This window comes from Mytilus galloprovincialis, chromosome 2, assembly GCF_965363235.1.
Source record: "Mytilus galloprovincialis chromosome 2, xbMytGall1.hap1.1, whole genome shotgun sequence".
Classification (NCBI taxonomy): Eukaryota; Metazoa; Mollusca; class Bivalvia; order Mytilida; family Mytilidae; genus Mytilus; species Mytilus galloprovincialis.
Genome location: NC_134839.1, coordinates 25680076 through 25707752, shown reverse-complemented (window position 1 = coordinate 25707752; position 27677 = coordinate 25680076). Strand labels below are relative to the sequence as shown.

Genomic DNA, 27677 nt, shown 5'->3' with positions numbered 1-27677 from the left:
CAAAATAATAAATAATTAAATAAAAATACCAGTAAATGAGAGTGAAAAGATTATATGAGTTTGCATTTGAAATGAAAATTATTGTCAGCTTAACAGCAAGCGTGTACTATTTGCATTTCTTTTGTATCTTCTCATTTCAATGTAATTTTCCCATTTTACTTAACAACTTAGGAGTAATGCGACGGCTGTCACATGTGGAGCAGGATCTCCGTACCATTCCAGATTACCTGGGATCTCGCCAAGTTTTTGGTGGGGTTCCTGTTGCTCAGTCATTAGTGTTCTATGTTTTGTATACCTATGTATTAATATAAATTTCATGTTGCTTACACATGATAATGTTGTTATTCAAATGTGCTATAGCATAACTGTGCTTATTGCAATAAACGTATTTATATTATTATCTTATCTCTGTTGTGTTTGTGTACCGTTGTTATTTTTGTTTGTTTTTTGTTTTTCAGCCATAGAGTTGTCAATTTATTTTCAACTTCTGGGTTTGAATGTCCCTTTGGTATCTTTAGCCTTTCTTTTTTCAAAGATAAGTTTCAGTGCTATCATATTCGGTTAGGAGCATCAATAATTATTCAATGGCATTATCATTTTAGAGATAGTGGTACATTTCTCAACAACCAAGGTAGCTACATCGTAAAGAACGATGAAAGATACCAGAGTGACATTCAAACTCATAAGTCGATGATCAACTGACAACGCCATGGCCAAAAGGGAAAATCCTAAGAAACGATATGACACAGTTTGTTGATCATTATTATTTTCTTTTTTTAAATTGTTTTTAGAAGGTGGACAAGAATGTCTGTCATGCACTGCAGTGGAGAGTGCTAATGACTGCAATCATCGAATCCAATGTGATGATAACGAGGTATGAACCAAAGAACTCTTTGTAGCAATGCCTGCTTTCTCAATTGATATTTTATTCTAGAGCTAGCTCAAAGTACGTTGATTTTGTTGAACGAGTAATACTGCTTTTCAAAAGTTGCTAAGACAGGGCTATGAATCAATCAAATTAAGGTCATCACTCAAGACATTTTACAGTCGCCATCATGAGCTGATTGGCCATTATGACAAACGAGTGTCAGAAATCATATCTGTTATTCTTCCTCAGTCATAATAAACTTCAATCATTACCGAACTGAACAAAGGAATAACACGACGGGTGCCGTATACGGTGCAGGAAAAGCTTACCCTTCCGGAGCATCTAATTTCACTCCCGGTTTTTAGTTGAGTTCGTGTTGTTTCTTATTTATTATTTATAACTGTTGATGTAAATGTCCTTTGGTTTTATGAGTCTTTGTTTACTCCTTGGTTTTGGTTGTTATTGTCTTGTTACCAAATGATTATTTAATTATCACTAGGATAAACCTAGTACAAAAAGCAGAATTATCTCTCTTTTGGTATTATTGATGTGTATAACCAAAAAAAGGTATTGATTGTACAGTTGAAACACTGTAATAACATTAACAGTACCAATTTTCCTGCACCAGATGCGCATTTGGACAATACATGTCTCTTCAGTGATGCTCGTGGCCAAAATATTTGAAATCCAAAGCTTATATAAAAGATGAAGAGCTATAATCCAAAAGGTCCAAGAAGTATAGCCAAATCCGTGAAAGGAATCAGAGCTTTGCATGAGGGAGATACAAAAACACACCTGAATATTGATGATTTATATGCATATTAAATGACAATCAAGTACTGATATTTATATATTGAAAGATAAATGACATATTGGCATTATTTGGTATTTGTATACATTTATTGCTGTTGTCTGCTCTATGGTCGGGTTGTTGCCGCTTTGACACATTCCTTATTTCCTTTCTCAATTTTATTTTTATACCACATTATTAGGGTATTTGTGGTTTTTTTTTTCATATTTTGTTTTTGGTTGCATAAGTTTCAAGGACACAGTTTTTAACACTCAATCACGTCTGAATTTTAAGTTGTTCTAGTATTGTCAACGATTGAATTTTTACATCCATTTTCAGCATTTACTTTAAAGGATAATATTTAAAGATAATGTTTCCGCGGACAAATGAGCTTATTCATATATCTTATTAAACCAGTCTTTATCTCGTTTTTATTGTTTGAGGAAGTTTTAAGGGTATGTCATTAATCTTTTACTCGCTACAGAAAGAAAAAAAAACTCAGGAACAAGATATTTTACTAAGAACAATCAAATAAACATGAGTTTTATACATTTATACATTGACTACAACTTTGTACCTTTATCAACTGTTTCATGAAACATAATGAACAAAAGAAAATAATAAAGAAAAGCAATACATTTTGGTTGATATGTATTTGCAGCTATGTTACATGTATCACTATGTAACAGAATCTGGAACCTCTGGGTTTGATTTTGGATGTGCTTCTCAACAGGTATATATATAGTTAATAGCTGGTGTATACAAAGATAATATTAATATAATAACATCAAGAACATCGACATTTTATTCAATGTTTAATTACTTGAATGTAAAATAAAAGGCATCCTCAAAATCACGGACCAAAATGACTATAACACCAAGGTTATTTCAAATTAAAGAGGAGATACCAAGGGGACAATTACAAATCGTCAGCACAATAATAAAAAAACTAAAAAAAAAAAAAAAAACTGACAACACCATTCTCAAGATGAAAAACGACGCAAAAACAAACAATAATAACAAAATTTTAATCAGAACACAAAAGACAGAGCATCAATGAACACTTCAACTTTACCAATTATACCTTGTTGGTATACCCTTTTTTAAACACTTAGAACATAGAAACATTACTTTTACTTCCCTAAAAACAGTAATCTTTCAGGGAAATCAAGACAGGAAACGTGAAAAATTGCTGCAAGCTGTTTCGTTGTCTTTAATTCTCTCGAGAAGTTGACCACCCGGCAATATTCAAATAAATATATGTCATATACAATAAATAATACGTTAAATAATAACAATAATAAGTCCAGATTTGTCACAATATTGTGTGTACGTTAAAAACGATATTTATAAATTATCGAAGGAATACGACGGATTAAAAATACAAATTTCAGGTTTCAAATATTTGTTTCTAGCTCATCCTTATCGTGTTATCAAATGATTCAAAGGAGTTAGGTCCTTTGTATTTTTTTTCACTCACATGGACCAAGTCTAAAAGGTTTTCAATAGTTATCAAAGGTACAAGGGTTATACATTAATTTGATACGCCAGACGCGCGTTTCGTCTACATAATACTCACCAGTGATGCTCAGAACAAAAACGTTATAAAGCCAAACAATTTCAAAACTGAAGAGCATGGAGGACCTAAAATTCCAAAAAAGTTGTGCCAAATACGCCTAAGGTAATCTATTCCGAGGACAAGAAAATCCTTAGTTTTTTCTAAAAATTCAAAGTTTTGTAACAGGAAATTTATAAAAATGACCAAATTATTAGTATTCATGTCAACACCGAAGTGCTGACTACTGGGCTGGTGATACCATCGGAGACGAAACGTTCATCAGCAGAGGCATCGACCCAGTGGTGTTAATAGTTATCAAAGGTACCAAGATTATATACTATAATTTAATACGCCAGACGCGCGTTTCGTCTACATATGACTCATCAGTGACGCTCAGATCAAAAAAGTTATAAAGCCTACTCGAATATTAAAGAATTTATATCATATATTTCAGATATTGATACATAAATTAAGTAACTTAGCGCTACATGTTGCTGTTGAAAGAAATTTTAAATTCCATATATTTTTGTCATGTTTTGCTTCAACGGATATCGCTGATTACACGAATTAATGTGTATCAGAAAGACAAATCTGAAATTACCTACAAAAGATAAAGATGCCCTTCCATTCACTTTTGGATAAATATTAGTACTCTAAATTTGCAAACATCTATCAGAAAATACTGAACTCCGTGGAAATTTAAAAAACGGAAAGTCTCTAATCAAATGACAACATCAAAAGCTAAAACACACCCAAAGAATTGATAACAACTGTCATATTACTGACTTGTTACAGGCATTTTCTTATATAGAAAATGGTGGATTAAACCTGGTTTTATAGCTATCTAAACATTAAATAATTAATTCCATTATGTTGACAACGATGTGTAAACAAAACAAACAGAAATAATAGATAAAATGTCCATAATAAGGGTAAATCAGCCAACATTGTGTTATAACAAAACAAACAAATATGTAACAAAGAAGCACATAAAAGCATATAGACAAAGCACATAAGCAAAACTTAAAGACAAAAATACAAAAATGTACCATAGAAAATAACACAATAGGTACATAGCCACGTCAGATGTATCAAAGAAACACAAAAAGGCATATAGAAAAAGCACATAAGCAAAAACGAAATAATTAAATTTCGGTTTACGAACTAATTGCAGGCCTGTTTAATTTGGTGATCTGTTATAAATAATCTATAATAAATAAAAGTGCATACATTGGATACAAACTCTGAATTTAAGTAAAGTTTGAAAATCCAATTGAAAATGGCCCAGTGTGGAATGAATTCAAAAATACCAAACCTTTCTGCACTAACTTTGTATTTATCCGAATGAATCCAATCGATTTACCGAGGCGTGTTTTGTTCGATCTTAGTTTTCGAGTATTCAAAATAGGTTTTGAGTAAACTAATATTATGTTGTACATTGTGTTATGGATTAATGTGTCTGCAACGTAAATATCTGGTCTTTATTTATCGTAAAAATATTCCAAGGAACTAAAAAGAAACTTCCGAAGCCATAAAGTACCATATTTTTTTTCTCCGAAATAACAGTGCTGGAAGTTACAGAGTCCCTTAAAAGTGTTTTCCATTGAAAGAAAAAACGAAAAAAATCAGCGATCACCACGAAAATAGTCATTAGTCAACCTTTAACATGTTCAAAACAATTTTGGTGCGGTCGTGGCGAAATCAGATCGTAGTAAAAGCGGAGCGAGAGCGCAGTAAGGTCGTGGTAGGATCGAAAAGGTCGATGTACCATCGTAGCGAGAGCCGAGCGAAAGCGCAATTCTAGTGGAAGAGATTGCGCTAAGATATCACAGCGACGTTTCTACGACCTCACTACGACCATCACGTTCTCCCCGCGACCCTACAACTTCTACGACTATACCACGTTATACTACGCTGTCTAAGACCATAGTACGATTCTAGCAAACTCATGCCGTCCTCACCACACTCGTCTTACGACATAACTGCGTTCAAACTACGATCATTTAGAGTTCTAGCCATGCTCGGGTTCATTGTCATTGTCACGTAAAATATATAAATTCTCTCTAGGTTTTTGTTTGAATGTAATTTGGACCTCATGTTCCTAATTTCAAACAGCTAAACCATGCCTGATACATCTGTATCATTCCCACTATTGTTCAATATAATATCGTCATTTGATCGTGATGGTTCAGAATACGTTGTGATTCAGGTTGGATTGGTTTAATCGACATTTCATCTGGATCAGGACTTGTATAAGAGGCCAATCTAACTCTACCTCTAACCCTACAAACACGTCCATGAGTTCTTGTAGATTTTAGTGGCATGCCTGAGTTGTTTTCGAGAATTCTACGTCTTAATGAAAATTAGAAGGAATAGAACAGTGTTAATAATTTTATATCGATCATGATGTTGACGTCATTGCTAAGAGCGTGTTTAGATCGCGATTTGAACGTTGAAAGATCGTAAAATCATGGTAGTAGAAGCGTGCTATAATCGTAGAAGAAGCGTGGTAAGATCGTATTGCATTCGGATGAATCGTGGTATTGTCGTAGTGAGAACGCTATAGGCGTAGTAAGATCGTGATAATCGCTGTTAGGCCGCAGAATAAGCGTCGTGAAAACGTGGTATAATCGGTTGCAAAATGTAGACACGTAATCAGAACGTAGTAGCATCGTGAAAACAACTAAAATGTCGATCTGAATTTATTTTAGATCGCGGTGAGCGTGATGCAATTATGGTTTAGTGTGACTGGGACATTTAACGGAACGACCAGAAACCAGCTGAAATATTCGTGACTTGGTACAGGCATTTTTACAAAGAAAACGGTGAGTTAAATCTGATTTAAAATGTAGACTAACCTTCCTGTGTGACGTTATTATAGATCCTTTATATTGACAAAATTATGTGCGTTACTTAAACAAGCATGAGTTGTAAACGTGATTATAATTGAATTCGGCATATCAAAAGTGTATAAACATTCATCGAGGGTACACACAAATTATAAAACTTCCATACATCGGATTATCCGAGAGCTCATCTGCAGGCACGATCAAAGGCAAAAATATGAAAGCTGGATGACAGTTTTTATACGGAGCGACGTCAAAAGTATTATGAAATGACCATAAAAGGTGATACGCAGAATATGTTACAATAAACGCACTTTCTTATATGATATTCCATATTCTAATTATTGTTATCTTATCAGTGCTGTGAACCTGAACAGTTACATGGATGTGCTGAAAGTAACCATGTGTAAGTTTTTTGTTTTATATTCTATGACAAATTGCATTCCATCCAGAATACACGAGTTTTGTATGGTCATTTCCATGTTAGCTTTATCTTATGCCTCGTTCACACAAATAAATTCGATTTTATTTTTTGTATTTTTGTCTTTAAGTTTTGCTAATGTGCTTTGTCTATATGCTTTTATGTGCTTCTTTGTTACATATTTGTTTGTTTTGTTATGAGTAAAATTATAACACAATGTTGACTGATGTACCCCTATTATGGACATTCTATCTATTATTTCTGTTTGTTTTGTTTACACATCGTTGTCAACATAATGGAATTTAATGTTTAGATAGCTATAAAACCAGGTTTGATCCACCATTTTCTATATAAGAAAATGCCTGTAACAAGTCAGTAATATGACAGTTGTTATCAATTCTTTGGGTGTGTTTTAGCTTTTGATGTTGTCATTTGATTAGAGACTTTCCGTTTTTTAAATTTCCACGGAGTTCAGTATTTTCTGATAGATGTTTGCAAATTTAGAGTACTAATATTTATCCAAAAGTGAATGGAAGGGCATCTTTATCTTTTGTAGGTAATTTCAGATTTGTCTTTCTGATACACATTAATTCGTGTAATCAGCGATATCCGTTGAAGCAAAACATGACAAAAATATATGGAATTTAAAATTTCCTTCAACAGCAACATGTAGCGCTAAGTTACTTAATTTATGTATCAATATCTGAAATATATGATATAAATTCTTTAATATTCGAGTAGGCTTTATAACTTTTTTGATCTAAGCGTCACTGATGAGTCATATGTAGACGAAACGCGCGTCTGGCGTATTAAATTATAGTATATAATCCTGGTACCTTTGATAACTAGTAAATTTTATTCGAATTAAATTCGAATCAGATGCGAATACTTATCAGTTAATTCGCATTAATTCGAATTATACTTTGTTTTAGCCACTTCCTGAGGTGTAACTCGAATTAATTATAATCAATCAAGGTAGCTTGCGGGTATAAATCATTTTTTTTAAATATAGTTTTCTATAAATGAACTTTATCATATACTCAATAGAAAAATAAAATTAAAAAATGAGGTCACCGTTCATTTAAGATCACAAACTACCTTCAAAAGAAGCATACATTTTTGAAAAGGTACTTTTTTCTGTTGAACTAATAAGAAAAATAGAGGTAATATCGAAATAAAAAAAGAATTATAATACAGAAATCACTTAGATTTTACCATAGTTTAGTTTAAGTACAGCTTATTTGAAAAAAAAATAATAATAAGTATAGGTCACCGATGGGTTATAAAAAATATTTCAATTTTAATGACAAAATATGGCATTTTTTCACCAAAGGGAGATACTTTGGAGCTTTTATGATGATATCTGGATTCAACACAAATTGTTTTTTAGTTGATGTTTGTACCATATGATAAAGTAAAAACTAATAAAGTAATAAATAAAATTTGTATTGAAAAAAAATGCTGAAATTTTTGTACCTTTGAGCCTCCTGAATGCCTACTTCAGATGTACATTTAATTCCAATTGAATTCGAATCGAATGCAAATCAAATTCGCTAGTCGCGTTCACACTCTGTTCTTTTTTTTAATTGGCTAAAACGCATTAGAAATGCATTTTTGTTAACGTCGTTCGGACAGTAAAGCGAAGTTGACGCGCGTTGCAATTCGAATTCGACTTTACGTTTGGACGTAAAATGTTTCGACTGCGAATTAAACTAGTTCGAGTTAGTTAATACGAATCGAAATCGAATTTCGTTTGAACGCAGTATAGTTTATAATGCGAATTAAATTTTAAAGTCGTTTCGACAGTAGAGCAAGTTTGACTCGCATTGTAATTCGTATTAGAATTTACGTTCGGACGTCAAACATTTCGAATGTGAATTAAACTAATTCGAATTTGATAATGCGAATCAAATTCGAATTACGTATGGACGCATGCAGCATGACACTACTGTTTGTAATTGTAGTCAGAGTTAAAATCTAGTACATGAGGAGAAAGATGATGATTGAAAAATCAGTTATTAATCTCTATAAAAGAGAAGCGAAAGAAACGAAAGGAGTGTACACACTCATAAGACGAACACTAACTGATAAATATTGTAACGAAATGGGGGTCCTTTGGAATGGAACTTGTTTTCCCTAAAATTGTGTGATGGTGTTGTTAAAACCTTACCGTTAATTGACTGTTTTTATTATTCATTTCTTGCATAACTATGATTGTTAACTTTTTATTATTCTTGTCCATGTTTTTACAATCGGAACACCTGTGAATTGTTTACTTCAAATGACGTACAACACAATGACGTCATAACCTATTTTTGTTATGACGTGTGGCTTTGGTAATTTAGGTAAATGGTAAACCAAAATGGTAAATGGTAAATCTTTTCGGTAAATGGTTTACCTAAGTATAAATACGGTACAGAAAACGGATAAGACTTCAGTACGACTTTACCCTGGGCAAGTAACACACGCTAATTCCAAGCGATTTAAATATATACATGTACCGAAACCATTTACCAGACTAACCATGCTAACGTGAGGGTACCCAAATTGCACCTATTTTGACAGTTTTTTAACCTACGTTTTTTTATGCTTCAGACAAAAGTTTTCATTATGAGTTTATTTTGTAGATGTATCATTATTTAATATATGATTTCACCAAATTAATTTTAAATCCATATAGAATCATAGAAAAAATGGTCTGAACTGACCTGCAAACCATCAATGATTCTGTAATGAGGAGTACCCAAATTGCATCCATGCTTAAATTTGCATCGTCAAAAGTCGAATAACAGAGTTGTCGATTAATTTTTTCAAATATTTTTAACAATTGAATATTAGTCCATGCTTACTCTTAATTTTTTAACAAATAGATACTTTTAACACATTGTATTTGCTAATTTTAAAAAGATGACGTTTTGATGACGTCGCACGGTGACGTTTTCGTACATTTTGCTTTTTCAGTAAACACTTCATCTGTTGATAAATACTGTGAACATTTTGTGTATATTTAAATAGTTTTACCTATGTTGAAAGACATGCATGATATAAAATCATAAAAATTCAAATTGTATATTCTGTATTCTGTAGGTGTCGCTGTTGACACTGGATTGTCTCCCTTGTAATTATTTAAATCTCGCGTGTATTTATATTTCACTCTGGTAAACAACTCACTTGTACTTTAAAATACATACTATTAGGTGGCAACTGTGCTTAACATATTTTTCCAAAAATTAAAAAATATATCTACATTTATTAATTAACATGAAAATTTAAAGGAAAAGAAAGAAAAAAAAAATAAAGAAAAAAAATAAAAAAAATCTAACATTACATTAATCAAACCGGCGCGACTCGCAAATAAAGTCACCCAACAATCGCATTAGTGTTTCATTAGAGACGGAGACATTGTCGTTTTTTTCTATTGACAATAAAAGTTCCAAATCAATATGTAACGATCCCGTGTTGAAGTATATCTCATGTATAAGTTTCTGTCTTGCCTCTTCATAATTTTCACAAAATAGTAAATAATGTTCCACAGTTTCTAATTGACCGCATTCACACTTTGGGTCTATATTTTGATTGATTTTGTTTTGATAATTTTTTAGGTAGTATCCGGATCTTAAATTTCTAATAATTTTTGCTGTTTTGTGATCTGGATAATTAAATGTCGATTTATTGCTGACAGTCTGATGAAAGTTATAATAAAATCTTCCTGTATCACTATTATCCCATCTATGTTGCCACTTTTTATTTACTAAAATTCTTGCTGCTGTTTTAATATCTTGTTTAGTTACTGTAATATGGGCTTCTTTCTGAATTTGATTTGCCTCTTTAGCTGCCTCTTTAGCTAGTTTATCAGCTATTTCATTTCCTCTAACATCTGCATGTCCTGGGGTCCAATCAAAATTAATTCTTATTCCATGGTGTTTTTGGATACATTTAATAAGGGAAATAATTTCATGTGAAGTGGATCTGTTATTTTCAATTTTCCAATTTAATGTTAAAATTCCAATTGCTGTTTGACTGTCCGAAAATATTTTTACTTCTTCAATTAATGTTTTGTTTTCAATTCTGCTTACATAATCTAATACTAATTTTATTGCAACCAGCTCTGCCAAAAGAATTGAACCCCTTTTTGAAACTGGTTGTTTAAGTTCAATTTCTTTATTGTTGAAGATTACAATTGCACCTGCTCCACAAGGTCCTGGGTTGGATTGGCAAGAACCGTCTGTAAAAGCAACAACTGTTGATGGAGATACTGTGTTAAGTTTGTTTAATATTAAATTTTTTCCTGTGATTTCTTGTTCTTGTTTAGTCTCTTGGAAATCTTGTAAGATATCCGCAGCTATTTTTGGTAAATAGGTGCAATTTGGGTCCCCGGTGCAATTTGGGTACCGTTACGTTAAGTAGTAATTAGACTACTTCCGTATAATGTGGGCTTGTTAATTCTTTTACAAGTTGCATTTAGAGAATAACTTCTCGAGTTGCATTTAAAGAATAACTTCTCGAGAGAAACGTTATATTTTGACATTGAATTTGATTTACCATTTGCCGATAATCAAACTAAACTTTCGAGGTATTTATATTTCCGCTATTCATTTTCTTTACGATATTCTAGGGTTAATAAAGTATTTATTTGTTAGAATAAAATAATGAGCACTGAGAAATATACTATTTGTATGAATTGTAGATATTTAACGCATATTAAAGTTAATGCAAGTTGATTTTTATTTAACGAGTCTGTTATTCTTACATAAACCTAAACAGAACCAAACTAAGATCTACCAGAATACCACTAAGTACCACAAAACCTATACAGAACCAATCTTAGATCTACCGGTATACCGCAAAGTACCACGATACCAGAGTACCACGCTACCAAAGAAGGGTCGCCAGTTATAACTTTAGTTCATATATACTTATACATTGTTATAAAACACATTCTTATAGCAAAACACTAAGGGTTACACATTTATAGTTTAACATCAAAGCCTGATCGCTCGGTTTTCGTTACAATATCATGGCAAAGGTTTGAATAAACACAAGAACTGAAAATTGCTACATATTCCATGTTTTTAAATTGTAACCATTTAAACCTTCATGACATATCATTCATTTCTAGATTTCCTCCTGATTGTTTTCCTAAATACAATGATGGTAGCTGGTGAGTATAGGGAACAACAGAATACAAGTATTCAATAATTGGAATTTAATATACAGTTTATATATATTGGTGATAACGCATCAACTTCATGGAAGAATTTTTAAGACCAGAAGTGTTAAAGTTGACTATATTTTCAAGGAGCAATTTATCTATTTTATTTATCTAAAAACTAGACAAAGTGATTCCCCGCACTCCACTCTGAAATAAATGTAATACAATAAAGTCTATCATTTTCTTTGAGACATTTTTGTTTTGCCTGGGAGACATAAATGATGTCCCTGCAGATACAAACTATTTTTTTTAAATACACAACGTTGAATGTGGGAGCTCACAGGTTTAAGGTTTAATGTAGGAAGAGTTATAAGAAAATGCTACGCACTTCATAGACACGTATATAATAAGAAATAACTACGTTCAACTATCTCCTATAAAATAAATATGCATGAAAATCAAAACCGTGACCATTAATATACCTTCAAGATATGAACAAAAAGCTAGCAAAGTGAAAACTTCTTAGCATTCAAACTATAGATGGTATTCAGAAATTATATATAATGCACCTCTTATGCAAGCATATAAAATATTAGAAGTTCAACTATCTCCCAAAATTTGAAAAAAGCAAATATTATTAAAAAACAAAACCCTGACCATATGCACACCTTCATATATATACAAACATCCAGCAAAGTGAAGCATTCTATCATTCAAACTTAAGGAGTAATTCTGAAATTCTATGCACCTCTTATTGGTGTATATACACCAAAAATTACAACTATCTCCCAAATAAGCAAATATGTATAAAAATCAATACACAGACCACTTTCAATATACAAATGTATGTACAAATAACCAGCAAAGTGAAAACCTGGAGGAGTTATCTTTAAGGTAGAGTGAATATGCATTGTCTGTGACACCGGAAAATACATGTACTTTCCATCATTTCAGCCTTGTTAAAGGTCACATTTTATAACATAATACACAGTAACATATAATGCATGACGCAGAATACAGAGCTTTGCGTGTTGAAACGACACTGAAACAAACAGTATTGATAAAATGCAATACATGCGACTCATAAATAAAGTGCCAAACGGATCTCAATTTGCCGATTTTACGGGTTTGCATTTTTTTCCCCTTTTTGCATGAAATTTAACCACTTAAAAGCGTAAACAAAATGTCTATTAAATTCATATTTCCTGCATATCTTTAAATTGCAATGTAAATGAAATCTTATAGCGAAGTTTCAGTGATATCATAACCAGATGGGTAGCAATTACAATTGTTCATCAAATCATATTTTCAAGAGACAGTGAAGTATTTTCTAAACAACCAAGGTTAACTTCTATCTTGAATAAAAGAGATACCAAAGGAATATTAAAACTCATAGGTCGATGAAAAGTGACAACTAAATGGCAAACAAAATGAACAGTTTACAAAACACAGCATAAAGTCTGAACAATACGAACCCCATAAAAAACGGGGTATATTGAAGGGGCTTCGGCAAGGTGATTAGTTCCTGAAAACTTTAAGCATCGGTTAAGTTATTAGCAAGCTTTATTGATCATTACTTTCTTTTCTTTTTTAATCATTTTTAGAAGGTGGACAAGAATGTCTGTCATGCACTGCAATGGAAAGTGCAGATGACTGCGTCCATCGAATCCAATGTGGTGATGACGAGGTTTGAAAATCTTTTCTAAAAACTCGTTTTAAAAAGGCCTGATATGTAGAACAAAGTATTATTTATTTACGTCTTAGATAAGACCTGGTACGAGTGGAAGAAGCTTGTCCCTTTTTATACACCAAACAATGTATTGAAAGAGCGAGGGGCGAAAGATACCAAAGAAACAGTCAAACTCATATATCGAAAATAAAATGACAACGCCATGGCTAAAAATCAAAAAGACAAACAGACAAACAATAGTGCACATGACACCCGTCGTGTTGCTTATGTGATAACAAATCCGGTAAATAGTCTGATTCGGTAGGTCACATTGATGAAAGGGAAAGGGATTGTAGTTACGACGTAAGGAACATATCCGATTTCATTTGTGAAACCATATCATTTGTGAAATATTGAGTATACCGATGAAACACTGTAATAAGAGCACACAAATATCGACAATGTCCTATTATATGCATGCAATATGACAATCCCAAATTGATCAGCAATAAATATTTCTTCTTTTGTTTTGTAATTTTTTTATATTTTCATTCATACATTTATACTTTTAAAGGTTATTTATTGAGAGTCAATGTAAATTTCTCGAAATTTCAGTGAAACAGTACTAGTACTAAACCTTTTCAACAACTATCGACACCGACTAATGACATATACAGTTTACAGTAAAATTGAAGGCTCATCTCAAAGACAGAAAAAACATCATGAATATAATTACGTATGCATATTCGATTTGGCAGTTATATATTGTATACTGTCTTGACCATTTTGCTACATAAAATATATTAAAAACACAGTCGAGTTGGATTTTTTTAACCGATCTTTACTTTACCTGATAGACATATCATATTTTGGGAGGGCTAAATTTATTAATTTTAAGGCCGAAGAAAAATATCACATTTTTTTTTCTTATCAACGAAGGACTCATCTGCTTCAAGATACCTTGTTAAAGTTGGTGTATTTCCTTAATGAATAGGGAAACATGTAATTGACTTCTTGTTCCAATGTTAAAACATTTAAGCAGTACAAACCTACGTATGGAATTTATATTTCAACTCGTTAGTTACTATAGAGCTTAATGACATTGCAAAGTCTTTTTGGACAGTATCAGGCGAGGGTTTGGAGTCTAACGACTAAGAACAACCTCCATTTGATTATATGGTTGTCCTCACAAACTGATTGGCCGTGTTCCGAAAGACAACATTGGCACTCATACCACATCTTCTTATATCTATACACCGTGTCCCTTTGTCGAAGAGTCTTTATCCTGTTCCAAAAATTTCCCTTTATGTTCCTTACAGGAAGCGGGACTTGCTTAGCACTGGAGTTTAATGGGGTCCGTGTTTTTTATATGTTACCCTGTCATTGCTATATTTTGTTTTGCTGTCACCTTTTCGGACTTTGTTTCTCTATTTCCATTTTCATAAACATAGCTCTGTTTTTGTAATCTTTTCTTTCTGTCGAACTTATAATTCTTTTAAAATTTCAACTCTGACCATTCAAAGGAAGGTTTTCAATCTAATAAGACTAGTAAAACTCCGTCGCATGTTTTGTGCGCCTGAACTAAGTCTAAAATATGTTTGTGATGGGTATGCATTTGATGACACGGTCGAATTTCAGTTTATGATGTTATATTTTGACATTATGCTTCGCCTTCATATTTGAATCATTTTTAGTCGATCATAAATCGCTTTTTGTTTATTTTCTTATTTTTTCTCGATTTTTCTTTGGGAAAATGAGAAGGATGTCTTACCACAATGAAGAATGTGTGTTTTATGTGATTTGATTCCAATTGCGGAAAGCACAAACAGCAAAAGAAAAATAGTTTTTAATTTAATCGGATTCGGCAGATATATCATGGACCAATGCCAAATTTAACAGACATTGTAGAAACATGTGCCTTCCTTGTCAACAGACATAAATCATTGGTTAATTTAACATCACCTACAACCATCCATTTTTTTTCATTTTCAAAGTGCATCAAGACCGCTTGAAGCTCAACGTCTAATAAGGTGAAATGATATTTAAATCCCATCCTTTTCTTCACATTTAATCAATAAAATCCATCTCATTTGGACTCTGCTGGAAGGTTTATCATTGCCTAGCAAATAAATTTCTGGCAAAACATTCAATAGTGATCAATACTATTATTGTTTTGACGACCCCTCATATTTTACCTGTTGTAGTCGTTCTCAACTGAAGGTATATACAATCGTTGAATAGGTCTTATATTATTTGGTATATTTATTGCTTGTTGTATTACTGTTTTTGATTCTTTTGTTGTTGTATATATTTCAAAGACAAAGTTTATTAACTTACTAGTTTCAAACAAGCAAGAAACTAAAGCTGTCCTAGTCTGCACAACGCTTTTTTTTATCCAATTTTGGAATACTAATAAGAAAGTATTAATGCTGAAGTCAATTAATCTGATTGACATTTTTTATGATCACACTTCTTTTTATTTAGAATTTTGTAATCTTTAATAATACGGTATATATTTATATCGTTTATTATTCGTTTCTGTAAGAAAGAATCTAGGAATAAATGTCTCAACCAAAAATATGGTGATAAAATTAATTGAATGAAATATACTAAATTTCTTAAAATTTCCGACTATAACTTACTCAATTATAAAACATTTATCTCACAAATTCAATAATGTAAAAGAAAACAAATTTGCTTAATTTATATTTGCAGTTATGCTACATGCATCACTATGTTACGGAATCTGGAATCTATGGGTTTGATTTTGGATGTGCTTCTAAGCAGGTACATATCGTTAATCACTGATGTTAAAAATATAAATACATAATAAAAAGAACATTGACCTTTTATTCCAATAGATCAAAAAGACATGATAGAAATCATTGGCGTGAGAATAAGATCCTCACGTTTATTTCCAAAAGGCGAATAATCCCTAGGAGACTCTCGAAATAGCAGTCCGAAATACACAGACAACATCATGCCAAAAACAGAATTGTGGATTAAATCTGGTTTTATAGCTAGCTATCTAACTTGTATGACGGTCGCTTAAATTCAATTATATTGACAACGATGTGTGAAAAAAACAAAGAGGCATAATAGGTAAAAATGTTAACATACAGGTACAGCAATCAACATGGTGTTGTAATCTTAATCACTATAAAAAATCAAATATGTAACAAAGAAGCACAAAAAGGCATGTAGACAAAGCACACTGGCAAAAATGATAGACAAGAATACAAAAATGTTCAAAAGCATGATTACATAATGACGGGATTATAAGTACAAAGCCACGTCATGTGTATCAAATAAACACAAAAAGGCATTGGTTTTAAAAAGTCTGAGAAGAAGCTGCTGCAAGCTCTTGAATCTCGAATAAGGTTGGAAATGTATATTCCATATGCAGGTGGAGTAAGTATACTAGTATTGCTACTAAGGCGGGGAAATTGATAATTTCAAAATTAAAACCGTCTCGTTAGTCATAGATTATAGTACTAAGATGTGTACTGGACGATTCATGTTAATTTACCTTTTAGAACATTTGAGGCAATAGTTTCCTTGTAACCCCCAGGCAAACAGGACTCGATACGTTATGTTATATTGTATGAATATTATTTCTTAAATTTCGGTCATTCGATAGAGAGAAAAAAAACGTATTCTGGATTGTAAAATTTTCGGCACAAAAATTCATCTAGTAACTTACCATGCAATGGTTTTAGAGGAGTTGTGGAATTGAGTAGAATATCATATTTATGGGACTAAGCTTCTCATCCGTTTCAAACACCTTTCTGTGGTGTTACGGTCTGGCATGACTAGACTGAGAGAATCGCACGAACTTCATATATAGTGGATATCGTCTTTTGTAATGTAAATTTTTCGGACCATATGAGTATTTTGACCATACGCGTATGGTCATAACCATATGCGTATACTCATATGGTCCGACCATACGCGTATGGTCCGACCGTACGCGTATGGTAGGACCATATGAATACAATGTATATACTCGTATGGCTATTAACAGGTCGGACCATATGAGTATTTTGACCATATATGTATTTTTTTCAAATATGCATTCCACACGTTTCGTTTCAATAATTATAATACAATAATTAGTTATCAAAGGTACCAGGATTATAATTTAGTACGCCAGACGCGCGTTTCGTCTACATAAGACTCATCAGTGACGCTCAAATCAAAATATTTATAAAGCCAAACAAGTACAAAGTTGAAGAGCATTGAGGATCTAAAATTAAAGAAAGTTGTGCCAAATACGGCTAAGGTAATCTATGCCTGGGATAAGAAAATCCTTAGTTTTTCGAAAAATTCAAAAAAAGTTTTGTAAACAGGAAATTTATAAAAAAAAACTTGATCTAAAAAAGACAATGATAGTTACATGACAATGTATTAATTTAAAGGCTACGTTAAAATTAAATATTAATGCCAAAGTTAATTTTCTTCGCTTATTACATTCTTGCATGTAGGCTTTTGGCGACATTTACTTCCACACGGGAACATAACTTTTTTTCGCATTTGCACGTACGTCTTGGTTGTGTACGATGCTTTTCAGTTATACCCTTTGTTTGCAAGTAAAAAATAGCCTTCTTTGCAGCTGTGGGCAGTGATGTAAGTTTTTGGTTATTGCGATATGTCGGCTACGATGTTTATGAAGCTCTAGGTCTTAAATATCGTAATATTTTCAAGACAACTGAAATAAATGTTCCTTGTCAATGACTTCTTCTGTAACAGTTTATTGAGGAATATTTGGAAGTTATATTTTCAAATCGACATTTTGCTTTTCGCTCGTTATAGCAAATCGGCAATGGACTTTGGCATAAAATGTGTTAATTATAGTTTTGACCAGGTAGTAAAATTAACTATTTGATTGACTAAGATTGGTGAAAGGTCGGCGATTCTGTCCAGGTACTCTGACTTTCTTAACCAATACAAGTTAGCCTCATATCCAACTGACGTTTTGATAGCTTTCACAGCGGGTATCATACAGAATTAATTTCATGTATGTACCTGGTAACCCTTATTTAATACCATCTTTTGAGGATAAATACCGGGTACATAGAAGTGCTTCTTCCTTTCATTTAGGTTATTCAACGTCGCTTCAATGGATCTGTTAATTTCTACAGGGATTGGCAACATTATAAAAATGGGTTAGGACAAGCGAGCGGTGAATACTGGATAGGTACACATTCACGTTATTGTTAAATTCTATGTAAACACGTTTATATCTAGTCTTCTTGTAATGCATTTAAAAAAACTAAATTTAACAACACAAGAATTATATTTTGTGTACGTCAGTCGCGCGTTTCGTCCAAATAAGACTCAATAGTGGTGTACGAATCAGACCAGAAGGCCAAAATCGAATACGAAGTTGAAGAGCATTACAGTCTGGAAATGATAATTTAAAAAAAAAAATGAAATATTGTTGTTAAGTACTGTTAATCTAAACGTCGTCATACCAGAACGCTACATAAAACGACAAGCTCATGGCCTTACCTACCTTTATGAAATAAAAACATAAAATGATCATACTGTACACATTTGAATAGTTAAAGATTCAAATTTGAATGGAGGTATTTTTTTGGTCATATGAACTACTAATATATTAATAACCTCATTGGCCAATTAACTTAGGCGGAAGTCCATGTGATTCTGTCTCATTTGTTTAATATCCACTGAAGAGAGCGGACCGTGTCCTGACTGCTCAGGCCAAGTTGGCAACATACTTCATAGGAAAGGTATATATTTTTTATTTTAAATGGCAAGAGGCCATATGATATAAGAATGACAAGAGGTCATGTAATTTGAGAATAGCAATAGACATAATACATTTTTAAATGGGCAAGAGGCCATGAGATATGATACTGGAAAAATGGCGAGGGCCAAGGAGATGGTTTGATTTATTTGGATATGGTACCGTAATATTTATTTTTTGATAAAGCAAGAGGTTTTGAGATATAATTGAAGAATAATGACAAGGGTTATAAGGTATAATTTGAAAAAATAACCAGGGCCAAGGAGATATAATAAATTTTAGATTGGCCGGAAAGTCCGACACCACGAGGTCGAGTGCGAAATAAATTATATCTATAGGACCAATGTTTTTTTTTTTTTTAACATTTGTATTGTATTTATATTCTAAACTGGTTGATAAGATATGTTCATTTCATAGTTTCTCACAAAATTTAATGAGGTATAAAGATTTTCAACAATCCCGTCGTGGCGAAAGGTGCGCTCGACACGTGTTATCATAGATTTTATAAGATTTGATTTATATAATCAAATGATAGACACTTTTAAAAATGTTGTTTGTTTCTTTAAGATTATAATGATAAATAACATTTGCCTATGTTCGTTTATTATGTGTGGTACTTCAGATAGTTTTTAAAAAATGCCAAAAGGGGATTTCCCTCAACAGGTGCGCAAGGTCATTTGATGTCTAGACTAGTGTGTAGAGTTGTGTATTTTCAGATGGTTTTACCCACGTGTTTGAAACGGAGGCACTCATTAAAAGGGGTACGGTTAGTGACAGCTATTAAGAGAATAAGAGGAGGACAACCACAGGGCTTAAAGGAGTTTGCCCGTTTTCAAAAGGACAACAAATTGGATAATTTATCCATGGATGATCTGAGGCAACAGGTTTGTAGTACTATTAATCATTTCATTGTTTGACTTGATTTATCTTGCTACTATTTTAAAACCATTTATAGACAATCATATGCAAGTCAAGTGTTTTGTAATACATTATAAATAAACCAGTTTTATTTAAATTTAGCAAGGTTACTAGTACAAGAAGTAAAACAAAAGCTCTGTTGAGTTTTATTTGTCATTTTTTTGTTTTTGTTTTAAATTATTGATCAGGTTCTGGATTTAACTGGTGCAGAACTACAAGATTTACTTCAATTTGCCAATAGAGATAATACAGTTGAAGAAGCCAGGTGGGCCACACATTGTTTGATACTGTATGCAAATGAATATGGGCAACCTAGTGGACAAGATTTAACCCAGTCACAAGATCAAGTAAGTAATTTCTAGTCCTGCACTTTGAATGTAATGTCTTGGCTGGCAGATAAAATTAAATCTATTGAATTTTATATATACAATTCTGCACATTGACTAGGATGACAAGCTTAGAAGACAAATCAATGATCGCACTAGAGAATTTCTAAAATTGTATGCCAATGAGATAATAACCTAAGAAGTAATTGGACAATGCCATCATTTATGGTCTTTGTGTGGCCTTCACTTATGAGCAACAAATTGTACCACATAACGAGCATATAAAAATATAAAATTGTCTTGTTGGTTAATACATAATTACTTGTCTTACTGTGACGTAATCCATACTGGTTGAATCCAAGTATATGTTTATTCATATTTATAAATGAAAATATTGACAACACTGTGGTAATTTACATAGAATTTTGATATTAATAGTGATTCACTGGCATTGACTGGTGTTATGTAATGTGTGTTAATAATGATACCGGTTTTGTTTCTGTTTTTAAGACCGATTTTGTTTTCTGTTTTTAAGACTCCCACTACTAGTGCTAATCCTGGCAATGTGCAGATGAGTGGTGACATTGTGCAGAGTAGTGGTGACAACAACAACAATGGGACAAATAAAAGGAAGAGGGACGATTTGGAAGACAGGATTGCTAACTTAGAGAATACTACAAAAGAAGAAGTTGTTAAGAACTTAAAGGAGAAGGTGAGGACACTTTGTCTGCAAGATAATCCTAGTGATTCACTCATATTACTTACTCTGGAGGAACTTGCTAAAGCTGCAAGACGGGTTAATCATGATGATGCCGATACTTTTGAAGAGTTAATACGTCAGGCAAACCGACATCAATTAAAATTAGATATCTCTTCTTTGTGTTTGTCCGTACTGGGTGGTAAGGTTGCGGATGCAATCACAAAAGCTGTGTCGAAGTGTTTAAAGGAAAAGCAACCTGAAAAGGATACTACTCCAAAACCTGAAGATTCGCCATTGCATAATTTATACCCGCAATACCAGGCTCCTTGTATGTATCCATACAATGCTATGCCTTACTTGCAACCGCCATATCCAGGTGGCTTTAATGATAATTATAGGGGTAGACCCCGAAATTCTGGAATACGCCAGAGAGGTGCTTGTCTGTTTTGCGAGAGTACAAGTCATCAGATAAGAGACTGTGACAAAATGAAGGCTGCAAAGGGAAAATAATGTTTTTCGTATATTTGTATGTTCAATTAATTGGGGAATTTTAATTTATTGTGAAATATTTTGTTTTTTATTTTATTTTATTTTTCTCTATTTGAAATGTCTTCATTTACAATTCAAGGGTCACTGATACCCTAGTGGTTCTACATGTTCCACGTGGATTGTAGGTGAAGGGGTTTCTCCTTAAAGTGCTCTTATGTTGGTTCTTGGATATAGAGAGAGTTTTATTTTCTCTTCAGAATAGTAATACATTGGGAAGTTTAAATTCATTCAACATTCATGTTCCAGAATGGGAAATGGAAAGTGGTTTTAATCCCGAAAAGGTACAAGTACGCCAAGAACCAGCATGGGTAACACTTGGAGGTGAAACTCCTTCACTTACAACACACGTTCCTTCGGCTGAAGAAGTTCTGAATGGTGCATGTGGTGTTCATTTTGATAGTGGGACTTTTCCTTTGCGTGATCCTGATCTTTTTCTAAGCGGTCAGATTCATCACCATTTGTCTAACTGGAAAGATATTCTAGTAGGGACAGATGATAAAGATATACTAAAATGGCTTATAAATGGGGTTGATGCTACAGATTTTTTCAGATACTTTAAAGGAAATTTTAAGGGTCGTTTCTATGATTCGGATATCCCTCCAAATCAATATTTTCAAAATTCAAAAATTTGTAAGCAACATGTTGATTTTATTTCAAAAGAATTATGCGAGAAAATTGCTATGGGTTCAGTTAAGCTGTTGGGAGCAGTTGGTGAATGTGAACCCCCTAGAATAGTAATGCCACTTACAGTCGAACCCAGCAAGCCACGTTTATGCCATGATGAACGTTTTTTAAATTTGTGGGTGAAAGATTTACCATTTCATCTTGAAACTTTGAAAGATATTCCTAGATTAGTACAGAAAGATGCATTAATGGTAACATATGATGAAAAGTCAGGTTATGACCATGTTAAACTTAGTCAACATTCATTTACATATTTTGGTATTCAGTTTGGGGGATTTTACATGACTTACACAACATTGCCCTTTGGTTGGAAAGCAAACCCATTCATATACCAGTCAATAGGGATGTGTGTAACATCATATTTAAGAAAATTAAATGTACTGAATACATTATATATTGATGATAGGTTTTCAGTAACTCGAGGGGGCCCATTGCAGTCTAGTGAGGAGAAAGAGTTCGAAGGTAGGAGGTTGGTTTATGTTATGCTGGAGGTTTTGACAAGGTTGGGGTATACTCTCGCTTAAGAAGTGTTCATTGGTTCCAGAATTTTGTAAGAAATTTCTTGGTTTTTTCGTTGATTCGGAAAAGCAAGCATTTATTTTACCAGAGGATAAGCGGAAAAAATTTATTGAGTTGCGTGAATTTATTTTGTCTTCTAAGGAGGTAGACTTGAGAACTTTACAAAGGTTTTCTGGAAAGTGTATTAGTATGCAATTAGCTGTACCTGGCTGTAAGCTTTTTTGCAGGGAGGTGAATGCTGCTATTTCTGTTTGTACTAAATGTAGTAGGCCTGTTAGGGTATTTGGACCTCTTAAAGAGGAGATTGAATATTGGAAATTTTTGGACAAATGGGAAGGCTTCTCAAAATGGAGACCAGAATTTCATAATAAGATTGACATGGTTACAGACTCTTCAGGTTATAGATATGGGGCACTTGTGAATTTAGGTGACAACCATTTGACTATGGGTGATTATTGGTTGGCTGATGATACTAGACCTATTCACGAAAAGGAGGCTGAAGCCATTTTGAAGGCATTGCAATCTTTGGGAAAATCTTTATTAGACTCTCGGGTTGATGTATTAACTGATAGCATGGCGGTAATAGGAGCCTGGAATAGTCAAGGGAGCAAATGTCCGGCCTTGAATTGTATTATGAAGGATATATTTCAGTTGGTCGCTGGGCAAAATGTTGATTTGCATCTAAGTTTTGTTCCATCTGAACTGAATAAGGCTGATGGTCCTTCTAGAATTTTGAACACGGCTGATACTATGTTGAGTAATGCTTCATGGGTTTTAGTTGATTCTCGATTTGGTCCACATACTGTTGATCTTATGTCTTTAGACTCGAATGTAATGCAATCAGTAGACAGTAGGCCACTTAGACATTTTACCCCATGGTTAACACCAGAAACCTCTGGTGTTAATGTGTTTTCCCAAGATTTAAAGGCAGAATCTAATATGTATGTATATCCACCCTATGTATTGATTTTTCCTTTGCTATGTTTTTTGAAGGAACAGTCAGTTTCTTGCACAGTTGTGGTACCTGAACTTTATCCAGTTCCTATGTGGTGGCCAATGTTGACTAGTTGTTCATCAACCTCCATTCTTCTAGGAGCTAGGGGTCAAAAAGGGGTTGTCAAAGCACCTTCAAGGAAAGGCTTTGTTGTTGATGAATTTGGTTTAAGATGGCCATTGTGGGCATTCAGAGTTTCTTTTTCTTGATCTTATTTTTGTTTATATTTCATGTGAAGTAATACATCTGTAATACGGATATTTCAAGTGAACTTAAAATGAATTGAATGTTTTTGTATAATTTTAATGTACCAGTGTTGCTAATCTTTTTATTTATGAAAAATATGTATATTGTTATTGGGTAATGCATGTGCATTGTATTTCTTTTGAGGTTATAAGTCCTATTAAGATATTTTCAATTTTTAATTGTTAAATTTTTTGTCATTGACCTAAAAATGGACCTTATATTTGTCATTGCAGATAAATAGTGACATTGATTTGGAAAAAATTGAGGGAAGAATGGACGAGTTAGATAAACGAATAACTTGTTCATCAGGTCACAAGAGGAAGAAAAGTTTTCAAGGTTCTTTTCTCCAATTTCTCCAAGATTTAGATTGCAAACATTTGTCAGTTTGTACACCTGATGATATTCGAAGATTTTTAATTTGGAAGGATTTTTCTGGAAAAACTACTATTCACGGTGTTCATTGCAAACATTTAGGCCAAAAGGGGGAGTTTGACTGTTTTTGTCCAAAACGACTGGCGTCCGGTACAGTTGAAGGGGTGATTAATCAATTGGTTAATATATTTGATGATAATGGCTTTGGGAGATATTGGGACATTTTTTCTAAGTCTGGTAACCCTGCTTGTGCCCCCATAGTAAAAGAATATCTTAAACTAATCAGGGAAGAACAAGCCAGTGCACATGTATTGCCAAAACAAGCTAAGCCTATATTTTTATCAAAAATTAAGGCAATGTGTTCATACATTGATAGGGAAATTAAAAGCCCTGGTCTGTCATTACGGGAGAGGTATATTCTGTATAGAGATAGAGCTTGGATGAAACTACAATTTTTTGCAGGTGATAGGGCTAGTGACCTTTCTTTAGTTGTTGCTCAGGAGGTAAAAGTATTAAATGATAATAGTGGCTTGGTTTTTCAACATACGTTTGGAAAGACACTCCGAGGTGATAAGGGAAAGAGTAATACATTTGTTATTAAAAAGTGTGATGACTTGTCTATTTGTCCTGTACAAGGTCTGCTTGATTATGTTAATTTTTGCCAAGTCAGTACAGTTGATATGTCAGTAGGTTATTTGTTCAGAATAGTTTCTGAAAAAGGCAGAGTGTTGGATAAGGCTGTCAATTACTCTGTCATGTATGAGAGATTGCGTTATTACTTATCACTGTTGGGAATTTATGAAGGAGAAACCCCCCATAGCTTTCGATCAGGTTGTGCAGTTACCATGGCTTTATCAGGGGCAGCTGAAAATGTAGACCAGGCAATGAAATATATTGGTTGGTTTGGCAGAACAAGTGCCGAGTACTATAGTAGAATTCATACATTAGTTGATGCAGGCAGTATTGCATTGAGATTATCTCAGGGTCTCTGAAAATATTGAAACTGTATTTAAAGAACAAGCTGACTATTCTAGTTTAGTTCATGTTTTTAACAAAGAGTAAAAGTAATCTTAATTGTGATCTAGCCCTAAGATTGAGGAAGTTTAATGAAGTATTTGCACCATATTCATTGTACTTGCATTGGTAATTAAAATGTTTTCATCGTAACTATCATTTTGATAAGTTTTATTTGAATAATTGAAATTGCACAAGTTATTATTGTTAAATTTATAAAATACCCATGCATACATTTTGTGAATCTAAGAGCAATGTATAATTATGTTATCTGTACAACACTTGTTATGTAATAAATAATATTAAGAAAGAAGATATGTTTTATTTTGAGTTTTGGGAAGAGGCATTATACTGTATTTGAGATTTTGGGTTTCATCTTCAGGAAGTCTGTAGAGTTTCTGCTACCCATAACTTAATGGAACTGTAGCAAGAAGATATTGGACACTGAGGATATGGTCATAACCTCATTGGCCAATTAACTTAGGCGGAAGTCCATGTGATTCTGTCTCATTTGTTTAATATCCACTCAATGAGGAGGCAAACGTTTGACAGAATAGGCAACGTTTGTACTGTAATGTATGTTTATAGCCTGCAAGTGAAGTTATTTTAATCCCACCTCATCCCACCCATTGTCTGTTTATAGTCGTGTGGTACCAAAATGTGATATACAGGATTGTATGTGAAATGTTGAGTTATTTTTGTTTTTAATTTATTCAATGCAGAGGCACCACAAGTCCTTCTAGTCTTTGATGTTTATTGTCCATCATAATAGGAGTTGAACAATAGACATGATAGAAATCATGACACCTAATTGCTAATTTCATGACATAGACTTGATTGGTTTTGTTATACTGAGTCATTTGGATTGTTGTTTGCTTAAAAGTTAAGTATTGTCTTGTTTAGAATCTATAGGAAAGGTATATCCCCATTTTGGTACTCCAGGAGTGTTCGATATCATCTCACACCAGTTCCCTGCAGAGTTTCTGCTACCCATAACTTAATGGAACTGTAGCAAGAAGATATTGGACACTGAGGATATGGTCAATACACATCTTTCTAAACTGCATGTTAAGACGGTTACACTCCATATAGTCTCATTTTTGCATGTGTCGTGTATCATTTTTTCAATAGCAATTAGTGACAAGGGTTAGTGTATATACTTAGATCCTTATGAAAAAGAATCGGTAGGAAAATGTTGTTTAGTTTGTACAATTTGTATTGCTTGAAACTAGAAATCATGTATTAAAAGGTAGTTTTTTGTAATCATTTTGACTTTATCGTTAGGTTTTTGTGTTTATTATAGTAAAGAATATAATCAATAACATTCATCTATCTAATAACTGTAGAAAAATACAAATTGATGTTCATCCGCCATCTGCTTTGCTTAAGTTCTAAATTGCTTCAGACACAAAACGGTGGCTAGCGCGATGTCAATGCATTTGCCTTAAGAGTCAAGCTTAATTTTCTGCAAAAATAACTCAGCTTGAGAATGAGGCGAAATCTAATAGTCGGTAGATTGGTACTCTTACTGTTTTAAAAGATTTTCATCTGTGATGTATTGGAAGCCTACCATACCGGCTTATCCTCTAAACCGGGCTCTTCGTCTGTTGGCTCTGGCAAGGGTTGTGGAAACAAACGATATCTGACTTGCAAACATACACTGAATGCCCAGACTTTTAACAGTCACTCCACTGGTACAAAATACACCATATTTTGCAATGTTAATTGCAAGACAACAAATGCTGTCTATCTTCTACAGTGTAAATGTGGTGAACAGTATGTTGGCGAGTCGGACCAGCCATTTCACAAACGAATCGTACCAATGCAAGCCAGACCTTCTTCTCAGTCAACATTTCAGATCCCCTGGCCACACTAAGGCAGATCTCAATCGACTGACCATCACAATCATTGACCACAACACTGCTTGGTCTAGGGAGGATAGACTCACTCGAGAAAGATTTTGGATAAGAAAATTAAAACTTTGGCACCAAATTTGATGTAGTTCGAATTCGCGCAGTGCTTTTCATTTGGGTTATATTACTTATTACTACAGTCTCTTTACCTTTCTCAACTCTAAACATATTTGTAATTATACCAGTTTAAATTGCTTGGTTCTATTCATTTTGGAGGGATGTAAAAGTACAAAGTTCTGTTGAACTATTTAACCGAAGTCAAAATTTATTATTATATTTTTTAAACTGCTATTTATTTGAGATGTTGAAATACGAAACCTCTGTTTTAATTATTCTACCGTTGTCATATTCAAAATATTTACAAACTT

At 33.2% G+C, this 27677-nt stretch overlaps 1 protein-coding gene and 1 long non-coding RNA gene across 2 annotated transcripts; both read left to right on the top strand.

Annotated features, from left to right (window-relative positions):
• The first annotated feature begins 11602 nt into the window (after nt 1-11602).
• LOC143062184 (uncharacterized) lies at nt 11603-14054 on the top strand. The gene is made up of 3 exons (XR_012974597.1): nt 11603-11644; nt 13240-13322; nt 13920-14054. It is a non-coding gene; the product is annotated as an uncharacterized LOC143062184 (long non-coding RNA).
• A 4879-nt stretch (nt 14055-18933) lies between these two features.
• On the top strand, nt 18934-25374 carry LOC143062006 (uncharacterized). The gene is made up of 5 exons (XM_076233860.1): nt 18934-19057; nt 19791-19958; nt 20181-20339; nt 20854-21030; nt 24244-25374. Exons 2-5 carry the CDS (start codon nt 19791-19793, stop codon nt 25372-25374), a joined length of 1635 nt encoding a protein of 544 aa, XP_076089975.1. The 5' UTR covers nt 18934-19057.
• The last annotated feature ends 2303 nt before the right edge of the window (nt 25375-27677 follow it).